Here is a 20809-nt window from a genome sequence, read left to right on the forward strand (position 1 = left end):
ATTGTTAAATGATTTTAATACAACAACTAGTAACAACTAGAAATTATCGAACATATTTCTTATCCAAGTTTGTGCATTCTGATTGATGACCATCGACAGAACATGAATGGGTATTGTACCTAGAAATGTAAGATCAGTTAAATAGTACTCAATCTTTAAACTCGTAACATTTACTTGTATAACGTCAATGGATTCATGATTTTATTCAATCAATGATCATTCGATACTATTGATGAGTAATTGTTTCATATCTGTTATAGTTGAATGATATTCATTCAGTTCTTCTTCATTGTTATTGATTGTCAAATGAACTTACACCAGTCAAAGTTTTGAACAATGAAGAAACTCCTTGAAAACAATAGAAAAGTGTGTGTGTTATTTTGTTTGCCTTTTCATGAAACTTCTCTTCAATTCATGTATCCATTCTTGATCACTGTTATACTTCTCATTAGAAATTGACTTTAACTACTTTAGCTTAAATGAACATTGTTTTGTTGTAGTATGAAAATTCACAACAGTGTACATTCATGACCTTATAGGAGATCGAACTTGACATCGTCAAGTTTCATTTCAATTGATTGAATTATTGTATTATTGACGATAATTAAACTGTTTATTCATAAATTCGATTTATTATTCAATCTCACTCTTATTAGCATATGTACATCTTGAACGGTTTACCTTGAAAATGCTTTAATTCACAAGTACAATAAGTAAACATGGATAGTGGTTAGCAGTAGAATCCAGGATGTATGTTTCATCCCCATTGTACAAGCAAATGGCTATCAAAACTTACTAGTTAAGTGAATAAAGCGATGGTGTTCGAATCAAACAGTACTGAGTTTGAGTCTCAGAGTGAACATCAATAAAACTATGATTCAGGTATATTCAACTGATGAGTCCTAAGTAGAACGAAACTTGTATCTTGAATTCCATTATTAGCCATTATCCATCTTTTCTTAACCTAAACTGTATATCTCCATTATATGATAGGTATATATCGAACTAATAAAATTATGTACTCCAAGACATATCTGTGTATACTACTTTCTTTTCACTTTTCTTTACATTTTATCACACATTAAACCCTTACGCATGCATGGTTACATACATACATACACAGACACACACACACCCAAACTCTCATACACACAAGATATTCTTTAGGTACCATATACAAGATTAAATGTATCACTTAAAGAAAAAAATTATAGACAAAAGAAACAATGATTTTATCTATTTGTTGTTAATTGCTTTTCTTTATCATCAACCTTTTTGGGGTTGTTTTTGTTTCTCCACCCCTTCCCCCCAGACACGGCCTCTAATCTGTCCCATAATGCAATTACTTATGTAAACAAAGAATCGATTGAATGGATAGCGGTGAATTAAAGAGAAAGAAAATAAAAAGGATAAATGTTTTTAATTTTTAAAAAAAAAAATCTTGTTCAATAATTAGCTTCAATTGACTCATGATCTCAACTATGATATTCATAAAACCCCTTTCTGATACTAATCAGTATATGCTCACTAGTGACTGGCTTGAATAGGTGTTCCCTGGAGTTCTAGTAAGATGCAGTGATCAGTGGAGTTCAACCGGGTCTGTGGTGAGATAGAAGACTCATTGAAAACAATGATGGATATGTCGCACAATTTCGTGGATTAGTTAAAGTTAGACATTAACACAGCTGGATACCGGCCGACTCAGTGGTGTAGAGGTTAAACGCTCGCGCACAAGACCGATGGGTCCTGGGTTCGATTTTCGAGAGGCGAAATCGTGGATGTGCATTGCTGAAAAGTCCAGCAGTAGGACGAAACGGCTGTCCAATGCTTCCATATTTTCCATGGTGGTCTAACTTCAATTGACTCATGATCTCAAGTATTAAAATTACTATAATATCCACAAAACCTTCTTCTGATATTCAGTATTTACGTTTGGAAATAGTAAATTCCATTGTTTACACAACTTACTTACCCAATGAAAATTTCTGGCTTAAATATTTAAGTAAAATTAATTAGGCAAAGATGTATAGTGGTTAGTAATGGGATCCGACATTCGAATTTCGTTCTATTTAGGACGATAGAAGTATAACAACACTAAAGGAATTTGAAATTAATTAGCTTTGCATATATATTAGTTATATAATATACCCTTGTGGGACAGGGTAATTTTACATTGATATTCATGAGAACCAGATACTATCTAGACTTTCACGTGACAACCCATTGAATATAGCTCAATTCCATTTAACAGGAGAGCCAGACAACGCCGAGGCTTGACCTGATCAGTACAGATCAATCCTACTTCACCATATGGCTTTAACGCTACGATCTGAAGAGTAAAGCTCAATCCTGTGGCTCAACCACACAGGTACCAGACACGCTAGTGGAGCATTCTCAACATTCATATGCACATTCACATCACATGTTTAATTATTACGATCATCGATCGCGTAAATCAATTATGCACAGCAAAAATTGGCCAATATTCACCTATTCTGATTACACGATACTCAATCTCATTAATGTTAGCAATGAAGATATGCCTCACAATATCCCAATCACTATGACTCTTGAGAACACTGAAAAGTAATCACTGGTATGAATGAAATCAGTTAACCAGCAAACCAAATTTGCATATGAACATTCGGCGAAACATGGCAAAGTAATGCCGAACCATCGACAATATCATTGATGAACCTCCAGTGTGATATGAGACCTTCAGCTCTACATAGCAGTATAGCTTATACTGCATGCAACACATTTTTTTCGTAGTAAACGAACTAGCCCAGCCTGAATCGTTAGGATTTGAAGAATGGTTAAAACCCATTGTCTTTTGTTGGAATACTATTCGTGAAAAGCAGAAAGGAAATGCACAATTGTATGATTACAATCAGAGATTAGTTTTGTGGATATGATAGTAATTTAATAATTGAATTCATGAGGTAATTGAAGCTGGACCACCATGGGAAACCTGGAAGCACTCGACGGCCGCTTCTTCCTAGTGTGAGATTCCTCAGCAATGCACACCCACGATCCCTACCCGCGGGATCTGAACCGAGGACCGATCGGTCTTGAGCGCGAACGCTTGACCTCTAGACCCCTGAGCTGGCCGGCATCCATCGTTGTTAATGTCTGACTTCAACCAATCCACGAAATTGGGCCACCATTGTCTCCAGTGAGTTTTCTATCTCATAATAGACCCGGTTGAATTCCATTGGTCACTGCTTCTTACTAGAATTCCAAGAAATACTTCTTCAATCCAGTCACTAGTGAGCACAAGTTGATTGCATTTAGCAATAATTTATTGAATAACACTTTACAATTATGCATTAAATAGTTGTTCCATTCTATCATACTAATACAAAGATATGGTGTAACGAACAAGTACTCAGGTGAGGTTGATTGTTGAATACAAAACGTATGTCCGACAGCTCCTAGAATACTGTAATTTTATTAATAGTAGTGTTTGCATAAATGGTCTGAAAACTGTTCATTTACAAAATGTCATTCAATCGTCTCAGACTTCACTCTCTTTTCTCGTTCTATTTTCTTCAATCTTCTTAAATTTCTACCACCAGTTGTTTCACCTTTTATTGATGATACATACTACTTATATCTGTCTATATCAGTAGTATACCACAGAATTAGAAGTCACGTATTCCCATAATTTATCTTTCTAAGAATAGATCTGTAAACTGGTCTTACATGTCTCAGCGACTTCTAGAATGTGAGATCTGTAAACTCTATGATAAAAATTCAAGCATTTGATTGTAACATGCATGTCTGACAACTCCTAGAATACTGTGGTTTTATTATTAATAGTGTATGCATAAATGGTCTAGAAACTGTTCAACTGTGATTCACAATTCACATTCTTGCAAATGATTGAACCATAAACTATAAACCCAGATGTAATAAGTTTGAATATGACTCTCTATGGAAATGGTTTCATTCTAAATCTTCTCTCATTGCCGGCAATCTATCCATGAATTAAGATTACTATCAGTGTTTATTTGTTGTATTGATGTTTATCTTTCTTCACAAACTGTCTTGAATATGCTTACATTATTGTAATCTATGAAACAGATGTACTATGCATTTGAACTACACTATTTACATATATAGGATTACTATCTGTATCAATATGATGGTAATATATTAATATCTACTTACAAATGATGATAGATGGCGATTGTACAGATATTGGAAGATATAAACCTCGGAAATTCAATCCAGTAGCTATATAGTATTGTACGGTTTGAGAGATATAATTAGAATAGTTTATATACCAGATGGTACAAGAGGGAAGAGCTTACTGTTAGAATACTTGAACAGAACGACAATGATATTCACCGTACTTTAGTTTATGTGAATAAGATAGTATTAGAAATGATAGGGAAAGTGCTTAGATCGAGTTCAAATGTGAAAACAAAAGCTGAGATGCAGACATATCTAGTTGACTACTTACAAGTAAAACGAAGAACATGTTCTGGATTCCATTATTAGATATAATCCAGTGATTAATAATACAGTTTCATTGAAAAGCTGAAATCAAATCATCCATCAATTAGCCTGTAGATCCTTTGTGTTTTCTCCAATTCTCAATTCCTTCATGTTTACATTTCTGTTTTATTCAGTGCAATCTTCTCGACCTACTTTTAATAGACATTCAAATTCTAATTGATGTTACATACTACTTATATCTGTTGATATAAGTAGTGTACAATAAAATAGCACGAGGTTAGCATTCACAATTCACGTGTATTTTTTTCTTCAACTACAAGGTATATTAAGACAATTACTTCTAGTATCATATTCAGTCATCTATTTTCCCTTGAAACGAGCCAATGCAAAGCATTATATAAGTTACTTACTATTGTCTGTTAACATGCAATGTACCATGGCATTATATAAGTTTATAGACACTATTTACTATGATTATTATAATCAGTTCACTTCAGTTAGACAGTTATTTAAACAATGAAGACGTGCGCACATGAATACTAGAGTCGTGATTAGATCTTCGATAAGGTCATGGATATATACTTCAAGTGGTTCGATACAAGGAGGAAATATCATGCGAAAATTCTCGGAGTTCTGGTGAGAAGCCGTGACCAGTGTAGAAACAGGTGTCTACCTCAGTAAAATGGAAGATGGCCGCGCAACTTCGTGGATTGGTCGAGGTTAGACATTAACACTATTGGATGCCGGCTCAGTGATCCAGTAGGTCAAGCGTTCGCGCGCGAGCACGAAGGCCCTTGGTTCGAATCCCACGAGTGGGATCGTAGATGCGCACTGCTGAGGAGTCCCACAATAGGACGAAACGGTCGTCCAGCGCTTCTGGGTTTTCCATGGTGGTCTAACATCAATCCTTTCATGATCTCAATCAAAAAGAAATATCTTAGTTTTTGATTGAATATTCAACCTAGTTCACTTAGTAATATCAATAATTTGACCATTATCCTATTTAACAAACCAATCATAGTTAGAGAATATAAACTATTAAGTCCTAAAACTAACTGAGAATTATCAAGTCACCTAGTATGACTTCAGTCTTTGACAGTATGATGGTTATGAACTGATGACAAGCCTTTTGATCTCCAATCCATTTGTTTCTGTTTTTACTAGAAAACAAAACTTATTTTTATATAAACGATTTAAAGTGATTTTCCTAATTCAATGATATTATGTTCAGTTAATAGTGAAATAAATGAATTACTTTTTTCTGGTTAGCGCTTTTTTAGCGAGTTAGATTTCTGTGGGATGCGGTCGCTAACTCCATGCCCAACCCGCCTCCTTTGTCTGAACTTGGAACTGGCATTAGCCCCACGGGGGAGAGAGCTCCAGTCGTAGTTGGGCTGGAGAAGGTTGGTCGGTGGCTTATGCTCCATTGAGAGTAACAGGAGTAAGGAAGTAAAAAGCAAAAGAAATAAATGAGTGTAGACTAATTTTCAGTATAGTTGTTTGGCCATAACAACATACTTACATTATACAGTTGAAGAAATAGTGGATTGTTTATTTTACTAGTGAAGAATAGTGATTTTGAAATAAATTCATAGAGTGAAGATGGATTGTGGTTAGTAGTGGGGACCAGGATATGCGTTTCGTCGTTTTAGGGACTCATCAGATGGATATAATTATACCTTAGGGTTGGGGGACTCGAATCCAGTACCGTACAGAATGTACATGTGCCAATAAGAGACTGATCAATTGTAGATCTAAACGTATATGGTAAGATTTAAACAAACAATGCAAAGTGAATTCGATTTCGTTAATATGAATTGGCATGCGACTGTTGACGGTATTTTACTTACCTACATTGTACTTACGTTTATGTCGTAGAAAGAAAGATGTATAAAATAAAACTAACTATGGGTAGTACTAGGGGTTTGTGTGGATTGTAGAACTTTTATAATTTAAATCACGAATTTGGAAGCATTAGACAGGTGGATACAAAGTTGTGGATGTAGGTTGTTAGGTAGTCTCATACCAGGATGAAATGGTCATTTAATAACACCAGGTTTTCAATGACAGTCTTAGTAGAATCAGATTGTGATTCGAACTATAAAAATAGTGCATATCCATACAATATAATCTATATGGTTATGTAGAGCTGAAGGTCTCATATCACACTGGAGGTTCATCAATGATATTGTCGATGGTTCGGCATTACTTTGCCATGTTTCGCCGAATGTTCATATGCAAATTTGGTTTGCTGGTTAACTGATTTCATTCATACCAGTGATTACTTTTCAGTGTTCTCAAGAGTCATAGTGATTGGGATATTGTGAGGCATATCTTCATTGCTAACATTAATGAGATTGAGTATCGTGTAATCAGAATAGGTGAATATTGGCCAATTTTTGCTGTGCATAATTGATTTACGCGATCGATGATCGTAATAATTAAACATGTGATGTGAATGTGCATATGAATGTTGGGAATGATCCACCATGGTGTTTGGTACCTTCGTGGTTTTGCCATAGGACTGAGTTGTAGCGTTAAGGCCTATATGTACTGCTCGGATTAATAAGTTTAATCTTGGGTAGTGTCTGGCTCTCCTGAGAAATGGCACTGATCTGTATTGATCAGGTTAAGCCTGGGCGGTTTTTAGCTCTCCTGTGAAGCGGGTATGAGTTGTACTCTTTGAGTTGTCGAGTGAATGTCTGGATGTTGTCTAGTTATCTGACTTTTAATGTAACTCCTCGCTTATTCAGGATTGATGAAAGATATTAGATCAACTATGTAGCCACATATAAATCATTCTAATCACACAAGTTTAATATGATTCTGTTGAGGTGATCCAGAAAATTGCTTGCAAAAGACAAGCAAGCATCAGGAAACACTAAGAAGCGTTTCATCGAATCAGCGTTCATTTGAAGTCTTAGCCAAAAATATCAAGGAAGCGAAACGTCACATGCTACTATTTTTAGTAGCATTCCAGAATCTTCTAGCAACCCAAGGACATTTAAAATATTATAAAAACCCTGTATTTTCTGTAGTAAAATGAATCTTGGAGTAAACTACTTCTCGCATACTTTGAGTGTTCTCTCTTGTGTTCAGGTCGCTGTGTAGTTCTAGCTTGAGGGTTACAGAATAGCTTAGGAGACGAATATAGCATTCAATCTGCAAGACTTATCAGATTCAATGTGTATAATTCTGAAGAACTGTGATGTTTTTGTAATGTGATATTTATACAAGTTAAATATGACTCTTTAGATGAATTGTTCGAGTTGATTTCACTTCAACTTGGTAATAGTTTATGAACGAACCCATCAGGTTTATGATAATAGGTCTTGGATTTTGGAGCGAAATTCATACATCCATTTGGTTAAATAGAGTTTTAGCATTTTAGTTGATATTAGTTCGTAATGAAAATCCTAGAATAAATCCCCAACCCTAACTATTAATGGTAATTCGTAATCTTTATTCTTCACACTGGTTTATAACCCTGATCTAGTCCTAGTTAGTTGGTAAACATTCTCATGGTCACCATAGCGTCACTCAAACGTCAGTTATAAATTATAGTTTCATTAATTTCTCATTTCAGACATAAGTTCACTTCAGCAACATATCCAGAACCCTTAAATTACCACAAAACATGCATTTTGTAAACTTTATATAGTCTAGATTCACTTGGTATTGTTTTGCTTGAATCTTTCCATTGAGGTTCAGGACTGCAATTAATCAGTCTTTTATCAGTATATGTACATACTATGCATATTGCTTCGATATTGCCTTAATTCACAAGCTTTATAAGCAAAGATGGATAATGACTAGCAGTGGAATCCAGTTTGACGCGTATTTCTTCCTATTTGGGACTTATCAGCTGGATATACCTGCATCCGAAACTTGTTAATGTTCACTCTGGGACTCGAACCCAATACCATTCGCTTCAAACGCCGTCTCATTATTCACTCAGCTACTGAATGGTAATTTAAAGGCTCTGGATATGTTGCTGATGTGAAATTATATCTGATATGCGAAATAAATGAGACTATAATCTATGAATAACGTTTAATCAATTCATAATATAGTTTATCCATACATATTATCAAAGCTAACAAGCTTATTTCTGACATACTTTAACTATATATACACTTCTGGTTATTCCAAATTCAAACTATCTACTCTTCACAAATTTTCTACATAGAAACTAGTTTTCTTTTCAAATTTTACGTAGACTATTGATGATATTCTTTCTCTACTTTTTCTCAAGAAAACATAAAAATACAAAAAAAAATTTTTTGTTGTTGTTGACAAGTGACCGAGTAAAGAATTGTCGGCGTTTATTTTGTTTGTTTGTTTGTTTGTATCTATGTTGTTGTTGTTGTTGCTAAGAGGAAAAATTTTCTCGAAAAATTGTCATTGATATAAACACGACATCTTGTAATCAATTATGTAACATTATCATATGAAATGTAATACAAAAATTTAAAAAAAAAAATCAAATTTCAATAGAGATATTGACATGATAAATTAATTTATTGCATTTCTATTGTTTATATTAAGATTTCTGATAATTCATTAGGCAATTTCAATAGTTGAGATCATGAATCAATTGAAGCTAGATCACTATGGAAAACCTGGAAGTAGTGGATGGCCGTTTCGTTCTGTTGTGAGGTTCCTCAGCAGTGAGTACCCACGATCTTGCTTCGCAAGAAATGAGACCAGAACTTATCGGCCTCGTGCTCAAACGCTTAACCCTTAGACCACTGAGCCTACCGGTATCCACCGGTGTAAATGTCTAACTTTAACTAATCTACGAAATTGTGCGACATATCCATCATTGTTTTCAATGAGTTTTCTATCTCACAACAGACCCGGTTGAACTCCACTGTTAATCACTTAAACTCCAGGAATTACTTCTTATTATGTATTGTTTGCTTGAATCTTCTCATTATTGCTTAGGACTGTATTTGAACAGTTTATTATTGGTATATGTGTATCTTGTATGGATTGTCTCGATACTGAACTGAGTCACAAGCATTGTAAGCATAGATGAATAGTGGCTAACAGTGGAATCCTAGTTGGAAGTCGTCAGTTAGATGTATTTGCTTCCCATAGTTGATGTTTACTCCGGGATTCAAACTCAGTACGTGGATAAATCGATGACATCTGAAGTGAACGGTACTGAGTTTAAGTTTTAGAGTGAATATTAACAAGTCTGGGATGCAGGTACATTCATCTGACGAGTCCAACATAGGACGAAACCCACGTCCTAGATTCCACTATCAGCCCCCACCCATCTTTGCTTATTGTTGAAGGTAGTATCAAGTCAATTCTTATAGGATTCATATATCCCAATAAATGACTGATCGATTACATTCCTAAACAACAATGGGAATATTCAAGTAAGTAATTACGAATATGAACTAATTCAAGAGTGAACACTTTAAAACAATAATTGTATATTAATGATTAAATTCATTGAAAATAAAACAAACAAACAAACAAAACAAATGAACTATGAATATTTAACTATTAAATTTATTAATAGAAACAAGTAACCAATTGGTTAAATTGATATTAATCTAACCCAGATACTAACCATGGCTACTAATTTGTATAAATATACCATGTATAAACGCACGCACACACACGCACACACAAAAGACACACAGGAACATATACATAAATAATTGAAGTTTATGAAATAGATGTTCTCATATAAGTATAAGCTAATCTCTTGTTCATATGAATAGAATCATTGTTTTGTAAAGAAAATGGTAGATTCAATTTGTTACCATTGTAAAATGATCTAAATGATTAAGGAAACAAATCTAGATCATAAAACAAACTGATCTCTGTCTCTCTCTCACTATATATATAATTATAGATGGAGTCTTTACTTTTTGGCATCAATTAGATTGGTTGATGTTATCGACGAGTTCAGCGGCTTGATATTTGACTACAATTTGGATTGTATAAATGTCGATTATTCTTGTATAGAATCATTGAGTTAAATCGTCTTGGTGAATATAACACAATTAAGTAAGCCAAATAAAAGAATGAATTTCAAATACGTATCAATGATCCGAATAAACAAGCTGAGAAATGAAGTGAAGAGAGAAGAGAACGAAGTGAAATGATATGCAGTGAAAATGGCATGTCAGCCAACTCAATTTAATCAAGCATAAAATGATATTTATAGTCAGATAAAAAATAAGTTACAGTCATGTGACAAGTAAGATAGGAAATGCACACATATTCACTTATGTGAAAGCCAATCAAGGTTGACAAACGAATAATTAACAATGTCGAAATGTTGCATGAACAGAATGGATAAGATAGTTTGTCCAAAAGCTAGAATAAGTTATGTGAACTCGACATAGGACTAGCCACCAAGTAATGTGTAGAGCTAAGATTTCAAAATCATACATAAGACCTGTTATATGTACAGTTAAGATTCATAATATAACTAGTACTACTTGAGCATCTGAACGATAGAATCCTTCAAATCGCAAAATGAGGAGAAAAAAGACGATTGAGAAAGAATGCTATTTCAGACAGTGTCAAATATGGTACAAAACTCTAAGGTATTTGTAGTTTTTAGTAAGAGCCAAATCATCATTATAGTCATCCAATCCGCATATAGTGATGTTTTAGCATTTGTCCAATGAGGAAGTAACATGTCGAGATTCTAGAATATTCTTCTAAAAGATGATTGAATGAAATGTCTTCGGATCTTTCTCAGAATCTTAAAGCTTCCTTGAGTTCACTCGTTGGCCGTCCTCACAAGAATATTTAGTGAAACGATTAATGTTTTCATAAATCCAGATCATGTAATCAGGTTAAGCAAATTTATATTAGTACTTCATAATATAATATTACTTACTTACGCCTGTTAATTTTCATGGAAAAGCATAGACCGCTCACCAGAATTCTCTATCCAAATCTGTTCTGGACAAACCTTCCCAGTTCTTTCTAGCTGTTATTCATTCTTTTCATAGCTGCTTCCAATTCCAGACATATTGTGGTCTTCGGTCTTCCTCTTTTCCGTTTCCTTTCAAGATTCCAAGTTAGGCGCTTGCTTTGTAGTGCAGTTTGGTGGTTTCTAAAATGTGTATCCTGTCGAATTCCAACGTCTTGTCCCAATTTCCTCTTCAACTGGAAGCCAGTTTGTTCTCTCTAACAGTAGACTGTTTCCTATGGTATCCGGCTAGTAGATGTTGAGTATCTTGTATAGACAACTATTTATAAATATTTGCATCTTCTTGATGATTGCTATGGTAGTTCTCCATTTTTTTTTTAGCTCCGTACAGCGGAACCGTCTTGACGTTCGTATTGAACATTGTGACTTTGATATAGGTTGATAGTTGTTTTGAGTTGCATACGTACTTCAGTTGTATGAATGCGGTCCTTACTTTTTAAATTCTTACTTTACGTCAACATCAGATTCTCCTTGTTGATCGATGATGCTATAAAGATACGTAAAACTTTCCACTTGTTCCAGAGTTTCTCCATCAAGTGTGATTGAGTTTGTATTCTCCATGTCGTATTGAATATCTTGTTTTTATCCTTGTGTATGTTGAGACCTACTTATATAGAAACTGGTGCTACACTAGTTGTCTTCGTTTACATTTGTTGATGTATATTGGTACAGAAGGTCCAACTGCTTTCCAACTATTCACCGTATTCCATGTATCCTCTCAGATATGGAGGTCTTTTCACAATCCAATCAATCATCAAAAGAAAGACAAATAGAAAGAGCAATCAACCTTAACTGACATAATAGTTGTTTATTATAAGACAGTCTTAAACTAACATAGAATACGTGTTCAGTGTCCCTTGTTTTGTAAGAAAACAGTTTATATTTAAAAATGCTAATTAAGTTCATTTCAATATTTCAGATCATGAGTCAATTAAAGGTAGATTACCATTAAAAAACTTAGAAGCACTGGATGGCCGTTTCGACCTATCGTGAGTCTCCTCAGCCGCGAGACTGATTGATCCTCAGTTCGAATCTTGCATGGTGGGATCTTGGTTTAAGTTAATATTTAATTTCGATTTACATCTTTCACTCTCATTCACACATCCTCTTTCTTTTCTTTTCTTGTTTTTGTTCTTATAGTTCCAGACAATGATTCTATTCATAAATCAAGAATCGATAGTAGACGTTCAACTTTAAGCTCTATATCATCAACATGTTTTCCATTAAATTTTCGTCATTTAAAAAGGAAATCATGTTTTGATGAAAATATTCAATTTAATGAATTAAAAAATGATAATCAAGAAGATTATAATTGTACTACGGGATATCCGACACTTGATCAAACATCTAGTCTTCAAAAGATCAATCAACCAATGAATAATAAGGATGATAATGATGATGATGATGCCGATGCTGCTGCTGCGGCTGCTGCTCCTCCTGCTGATGATGATGATGACAAGTTAACTTATAGGAATCAAACCAATTCCATGTTAATACCTACTTGTATAGTAAATTATGATTCAGATGAGAAAATTTGTACAAATCATCAAATTGTAAGTTGTTTTTTTAATCATAAATCCGATATATAAAATCTATTTTATTTATATCATGGATTGATTTTACTAGATCCTTGAATAGCTGGTTAATCTTGGTATGGGACCTTCTAGTTTTACAAACTTATAGGTAAAGATGGATAGTAGCTAGCATTGTAATCCAGTTTGGCTACTGTCATATCGATTCAATCACATACGACGGCGAAACTCTGGAATATATGGAATCCTTCATGTATCTGGGAAGCATCATCGATGAACAAGGAGGATCCAATGCAGACGTAAAGGAAAGGGCCGCATTGGTACAACAGAAGAACATATGGAACTCAAAACAACTATCTACCAATATCAAAGTCACAGTCTTCAATACGAACGACAAGACAGTTCCACTGTATGGAGCTGAAACTTCGAGAACTACTACAACCATCATCAAGAAGGTGCAAGTACTTACAAATAGTTGTCTACATAAGATACTCAACATCCATTGACCGGATAACATCAGCAATTTTTCTATTGTGGGAGAGAAATAATTAACTTACAGCTCAAGAGGAAATTAGGTAAAGATGATGGGAATAGATAGGATATACATTACGGAAATCACCAAACTGCATCACGAGGCAAGCGCCTAACTTGGAATCCTGAAGGAAAGTGGAAAAGTGGAAGGCCAAATAATACATTACGCCTGGAAATAGAAGCAGGTATGAAAAGGATGAATAACAATTGGAAGGATCTGGAAAGGATTGTTGAGTACAGGGTTGGATGGAGAGTGCTAATGGGTGGCCTATGCTCCTCCACGAGGACTAACAAGTGTAAGTATGCAAGTAAGTAAGGATTACGATCTTATGAGCAAGAATGTATAGTGGCTAGCAGAGGAATCTAGCATACGCGTTTCGTCATCAGTTCGATGTAATTGCATCTCCGAGTTAATGTACTCTTTGGGGATCGAACCTTATACTGTTCGCCTCAAACGCCATCGCGTTATCCACTTAGCTACTGAGGACGAAACCATTATTCACTGCTTTAAGATTTTCCATAATGGTCTAACTTTAATTGATTCATGGTCTCAACGATTGATGTCACTAGTTAGTCTATGTCACAGAAAACTCTAAATGTCATGATTCTTCTTTATAAAAACAATCTTATTTATGAAGGTTAACACTCTTCAATTGTATAACATCAAAGATGCATTTAACTTAATCAAGGAAAATAATTTAATTTCCCATATCACTTTTTAAGGTCAAGTGAAATATCTCAATTAGTTGACTGAGATTGATACAGCTTAATACATTATCACAACTAATACAATTACATTTCCAGGTTTATCATAAAACAGAATACATTGAACCAATCAAATAGATAGATGTTTCGTTTTCATCTTTGTACTTCATTGTTTGCTTGATCTATAAACTGATTACATAGCTTTGTCGTAAATATACTATGGTGATTTATTATTTATTTTAACACATAGATATTGGTAAAAGGAGGCACCAAATTGATATGCGCCACACAAATCTCATTTGATATGTGTGAGGGCTATGACACTGCTCGGGTGCCCAAACCGAAGCAGGTGGTTTTCTTAGGGGGCCACATTCGGAGCCTTCGACCTGAAGGTCTGATCCACAAGGCAATGGAACATTGTGAAGAGATGCAGTCCCATTGGTGACCAACGATTGGTTCATACGCCATTTGTTCCCCATGTGCACCATTGGTTTGGAATCAGGGTTTTCCAACTCCCCTAAGTGGACTCTCCATGTCCACCTACCGAGAGGGAGAGCGGAATCTCCCCACTCTCAGCCGTACCAGGGCATTTGGGGGCACTATGGTGAATAAGAACATCATGTGAGGAGAACTTAAATCTGAGAATCATACAACAAATACTTCGTTTTGTCTCAGACTTCGTTGTTCCTTCATTTTGACAGCAATCATTAGTACATTCTGTGTGAAGTTCCTCAATATAGTCTTAATTCACAAGCATTCTAAGTATAGATAGTTGGTGGTTAGTAATGGAATCCAGGACGCACATAACATCCTATTTGAGACTCGTCAACCGGATTTAAACGTCACATCTCGGAGTTAATGTTCATTTTCTACTCGTTCTCTTTTCTTTGATCTTCTTAATCTTTTACCCTCAGGTATTTCACTTTCTATTGATGATACGTACTACTTATATCTGTCGACATCAGTAGCACATACCATAATACTACTCAAATTACTTTTTATAAATTGAATTGACAAATGTTACTGAATAATTCTTTATTTTTTTCTACTAACCAGTCATTTTGGAGAAAATGGTGAATAACTTCTATGAATCTTCAAAAGGGAAATGATTTCTCACTGATCATTATCTTTCAATGATTTTGGTATTTACAATTGATTGATCACTGTGTGGCGATCACTGTCATGTCAGGTTCTTCTTAGTGTAGATCGAAAGACATTGATCAGCACCCAGTGATCAATCAATTGTAAATACATCTTAATCTTAAAGGAAGTCAATCACGCCCCGGGTAGCTTAGTGGTAACGTCTCTGACCGTGAAGCTGGGTGATACGAGGTCGAATCCGTTTGGGGATCATCAAGAATTTTCGAAAAAATAATATATTCCTAACTTTTTTCACGGATTTTGTCTACTTAAAGGTAACCTATAAGTACATCCATTTTCATCAACATAGATATTTGCATCAGGTTTGAAGTTCATAACAGAGGTAATGTACCATAGAAGTCAACATCTACTCATATCACAGTGACTGTTACTGACCAACTGTAATGGATATCATATATACAATGACAATTATTATTCACTAGTTCTAGTTAGAGTTTTTTTAGCGAGTTAGTTTAATACGTGATGGGGTCTCTAACACTATACCCGACCCTCCTCCTTTATTCGGGCTCGACATCGGCAGTAGCCCCAGAGGGGCCCCAGGCAGAACTGACAATAATTATTTATATTATTAAAAAGTTTTTAATTGGACACAATGTGTTTCAATTATCAATAAAACGGGTTTGGTTTATCCCGTTGTTGATATTCTTGAGTGAGTAATAGTCAGTCTTGATTGAGCATATGTACATCGTGTGTGAATTGCCTTTATGGTAAAGATTGACCGTAGCTAGCAATGGAATCTATACCAAATATTCCACTTTATTTGGGAATCATCAGTTGAAAGTACTAAGGTTCGATATTCGAAGTGAAAGTTACTGGGTTTAAGTCGTAGGGTAATAATCAACACTGGAATTTAGACAAGTCCCAAATAAAATGAAACCTTCAATTTGTATTCGACTTCTAGACACAAACAACATCTTCTATGAATACACGTATGCTCGATCATTAGAATTAATAAGAAAGTCTTTATATGATGTTCTATTATCACTTAACATGAGGGTTTATCCTTCTATTCAATACCATAAGTGTGTTTACAGTAAATAAATGTGATTATGCAGTTGGCAACATTACATCAAAGATTTGATGCAAGGAAACATTCATGAAGACTGAATAACTTCTATTCATTTTAATCAGTAAAATGTTCGATCAGTTTGTATGCACCTTGCAGTTGTTCCTTTCGTTATCACTGACATTCTATTACTGAGTTTATTCACCCTAAAATTCATAGATATACTTAGGCACAAGATACGGAATTCTCGTTGTAATAACTAGTGTGATATTGCGAAGATTGTTGAAAAAACTATCGGTAACCAGGAGTAACTGAGCAACTTTTTGATGAACTTTTGTTCTCTGATCTGGATGGTTTGGTTGTGGAGCATTTGTAGTTCTTCTGAACGACATCATCAGCAAAAACTTCAAGTAGAAGTGAAGTGTTCGAATTTCTCCACATATAGTTCACAGCTTGTCCTGTACATCTCGATGTTGATTGGTTCTTGTTGACCTTAAATCTGTCATTGTTTACTACAAATCTTCTCCATCATCTCAATTGACCAACTCGTTTGTACTTATACATGAAACCTTAGTTACACTCGAAAAGTACCCAACGATCAATAGAAATCAAGAACTTTGAACCTCGTAATGGTTATTCCACCTTTTTAAATCTAACATTCGTAAACTAATTAATACGCTAAGCTGAATTACAAACTTGTGATTTGAATTCTGAAAATTATTGACCAAAGACAAGCTCATAATTGTTCAGCATACAATAAACAGACATACAGTTAGTTATCTAATATCCCCTTGTGGGCCAGGGTAATTTTACATTGATATTCATGAGAACCAGATACTGTCCAGACTATCGCGTGACAAACCATTGAATATGGCTCAGTTTCATTTAGTAGGAGAGCCCCACAACCCCGAGGCTTAACCTGATCAGTACAGATCAATCCCGCTTCAAAGGAGATTCAGACACCATATGGCTTTAACGCTACAATCTGAAGAGTAAAGCTCAATCCTGTGGCGCAACCACATAGGTACCAAACACGCTGGTGTACCATTTCCACCATTCATATGCACATTCACATCACATGTATAATTATTGATCGCCTAGATCAATTATGCACAGCAAAAATTGGCCAATATTCACCTATTCTGATTACACGATACTCAATCTCATTAATGTTAGCAATGAAGATATGCCTCACAATATCCCAATCACTATGACTCTTGAGAACACTGAAAAGTAATCACTGGTATGAATGAAATCAGTTAACCAGCAAACCAAATTTGCATATGAACATTCGGCGAAACATGGCAAAGTAATGCCGAACCATCGACAATATCATTGATGAACCTCCAGTGTGATATGAGACCTTCAGCTCTACATAGCAGTATAGCTTATACTGCATGCAACACATTTTTTTCGTAGTAAACGAACTAGCCCAGCCTGAATCGTTAGGATTTGAAGAATGGTTAAAACCCATTGTCTTTTGTTGGAATACTATTCGTGAAAAGCAGAAAGGAAATGCACAATTGTATGATTACAATCAGAGATTAGTTTTGTGGATATGATAGTAATTTAATAATTGAATTCATGAGTTAGTTGAAGCTGGACCACCATGGAAAACCTGGAAGCACTAGACCGCCGTTTCGTCTCATTATGGGACTCCTCAGCAGTGCGCATCCACTATCCCGCCTCGTGAGATGCGAACCCAGATCCTACTGATTTCGCACGTGAACGCTCAACCTTAAGACCACTGTACAATTTATGTTCTCATGAATTCGTATTCACCATATCACAAATAATAAGATTGTATAAAATCATTGTCATTCCCATTTATAGTATAATTTGTGATTAACAATATTGTATAATCATCATTTACCAATATCATCGATATATAAAATAGAAGGTATTGAGTCTCCGAACATAATATGGGTTTAGAGTTGTCCATGGTAGAAACATAAATACACCCCATAGCTTGCATCTATATTTAGATTCATAAGCATATTCATCTTCGTAAAACAACCTAACCTAATCAATGATCATTTGTTTGACATGCTTGTGAATGGTTCTTCATGTATTCTTCAACTTATTGGACACATTTAAAGTTATACATCCCAATGAGTAAAACAAACAATTCATGAATCACATCATGTTAACTAATGTGAATACTGATAACCGGGAATATATATCTAAATAGATCTATGTAAAAAGCAGATTGAACTAAATTACAGATGTACATGTGGTTACAACGAATGTAAGCTACTTATTGATAGTTATCATGAGATACCTACTTACATCAATTCACATAAAAATGCACACAGACACACATACACAAAGACACAGGAACATTATTGATCATATGATTACATAACACAACTATTCATTGAACATAATAACACAGAAATATTAACATAAATAATGGAAAGTGTATTGGTTCGAGAATTTATTGTTGTCAGGCATTGAATAACGACAACATATCATGTTTGGATATTGTTGATGTGAACTGTATAGTGGAGAAATATTTTGTGCAAGTTAGTGATTGTCAGTAAACTGTGTGTGTGTGTTTGTTAATAAAGCTGACGACGTCAATGTTCTACATGAGATTGGAACATGTGTGTGAACTAATGTGACTGTGAGAGATGCTACTCTATTTGTACGACAGTCATGGAGAACTGTTTATGATAGTATTGTTGAAGTTTCATGTGACGGACTGACTGACTGACTGACTGATTTTAATTATACAGAATTGGTATATGGGAAGACAGTGGACAACTATTTGAGTCTATTGTTGAGGAGTGAGCATCATCGAGCCTTACTGCAATCGGACTAAGGAATTAAACTTCTCAAATGTATAGTAATTCAGCATCCAGTTTCCATCAATTCACAATGTCGCTCAACCATTTCCCATGATTGTGTATTGTGAAGGTGTCATATTCTAGAAGAAATCAGATATCTATTACTGTCTCGTGTTCTCAACGGTGTATTGCATAAGATCATTTATCGATGAAAACTGACTATTTGATTAAGTGCCTAACATGAGTTTTTATAAGAAACTACTCATGTAATAAGTAGTTTCCCAAGTAATTCACATCTGCAACATGAACTCATGAAATGTCTCAGTTGTTTGACGGAACAGAACAGTTTTTCCAAGAAATCATCACAATACTCATGTTTTAGAGTGCTAAATTACCTAAGATAAATGTTATAGATGTTTTGCTTGTAAAATTTGATGTAAGTTTTAGGTATATTGATTAAGATTTCTTGTTATGAAGTATACAACCAGTTGGCACATTGTGTGTCATCAATCTCCAAACGTCTGAAATGTGGTTTGAAATGATGTTGCATAATGTCAGTTGGAAATGTTTCCATTAATCTTCACCGACTGAGAGTTAGCCGCCAAAAGAGAGGTCAATCAATTCAACTCAAAAGTGAATATCCAGCCTACTGACTAGTTTTATTTATAACACAATAGAAAACTAGAGTTAATTGTTCATTACCGGTAATCGTTGGACATTTAGTTATGTTTCTGCTTTAGTCTTATTGACTTGAAAATAATTTAATTGTGACCTAATTGCTGATTAGTGTGAACTAATGTCTTGATGGAAGTCATTGCATATCTGTCATACACACAGTAGATTACGACGAACATACAATATAGATCATTAATGGTCAATTCATATGTTTTATTTATGTATATTCTCATTTAGAAGAGTTGAAATGATCATTTATTGTGATCTACATTGAAACAAACAGCCAAGACTCATTCCATTTAACATTGAATGGATTAGCCAATTTTGATTTACGGGTGAGATAATTCAAAAGGTAAACTGAACTGCCTATCAGTCAAACTGATAATCCATAAGAAAAAGTCGAATCTACTTCAATGATGAACTGAGAGAATGAAAGACAGTTGGAAACAATACTGATTGTTAATTGATAATCAATTAACGATTCATTAGTTTCAGTTTGTGATGTTGAGTTTATGAGTTGAGAGAAGGTCATCAATGCGCCTATTTATCTATCTATCTATCTATCTATCTATCTATCTATCTATCTATCTATCTATCTATCTATCTATCTATCTATCTATCTATCTATCTATCTATCTATCTATCTATCCACACATCTATCTATCTATCTATCTATCTATCTATCTATCGAAATTTACTGGACTAATATGAACGGTTCACGAACGAACTGTTATTGGTTTACGAAAAAGAAAATGTTAAGAATCAATAAGTAATCTAAAACTTTATAACCACCTTTTAAGAACGTTCTCTTAATACGTACTTACTTACTTACGCCTGTTAGTCCTCGTGGAGTAGCTTAGATCAACCAATAACACTCTACATCAGAAAATGTCCTTGGGATTACTTTCCAGGTCGTTCCAGTTGTTATTCCTCCTTTTCATGTTTGTTTCTATTTCCCGACGTATTGCGTTCTTTG

At 34.7% G+C, this 20809-nt stretch overlaps 1 protein-coding gene across 1 annotated transcript in view; it reads left to right on the top strand.

Annotated features, from left to right (window-relative positions):
• The window catches only part of KCNN2_4 (Small conductance calcium-activated potassium channel protein 2), a 100318-nt gene that overhangs the window by 23670 nt on the left and 55839 nt on the right, over nucleotides 1–20809 (top strand). The window contains exon 2 of the mRNA XM_051218116.1: nucleotides 12575–12987. Within this exon, the coding sequence (XP_051064553.1) occupies nucleotides 12575–12987 (413 nt within the window). The remainder of the gene's footprint in view (nucleotides 1–12574; nucleotides 12988–20809) is intronic.

This window comes from Schistosoma haematobium, chromosome 7 (genome assembly GCF_000699445.3).
Source record: "Schistosoma haematobium chromosome 7, whole genome shotgun sequence".
Lineage (NCBI taxonomy): Eukaryota > Metazoa > Platyhelminthes > Trematoda > Strigeidida > Schistosomatidae > Schistosoma > Schistosoma haematobium.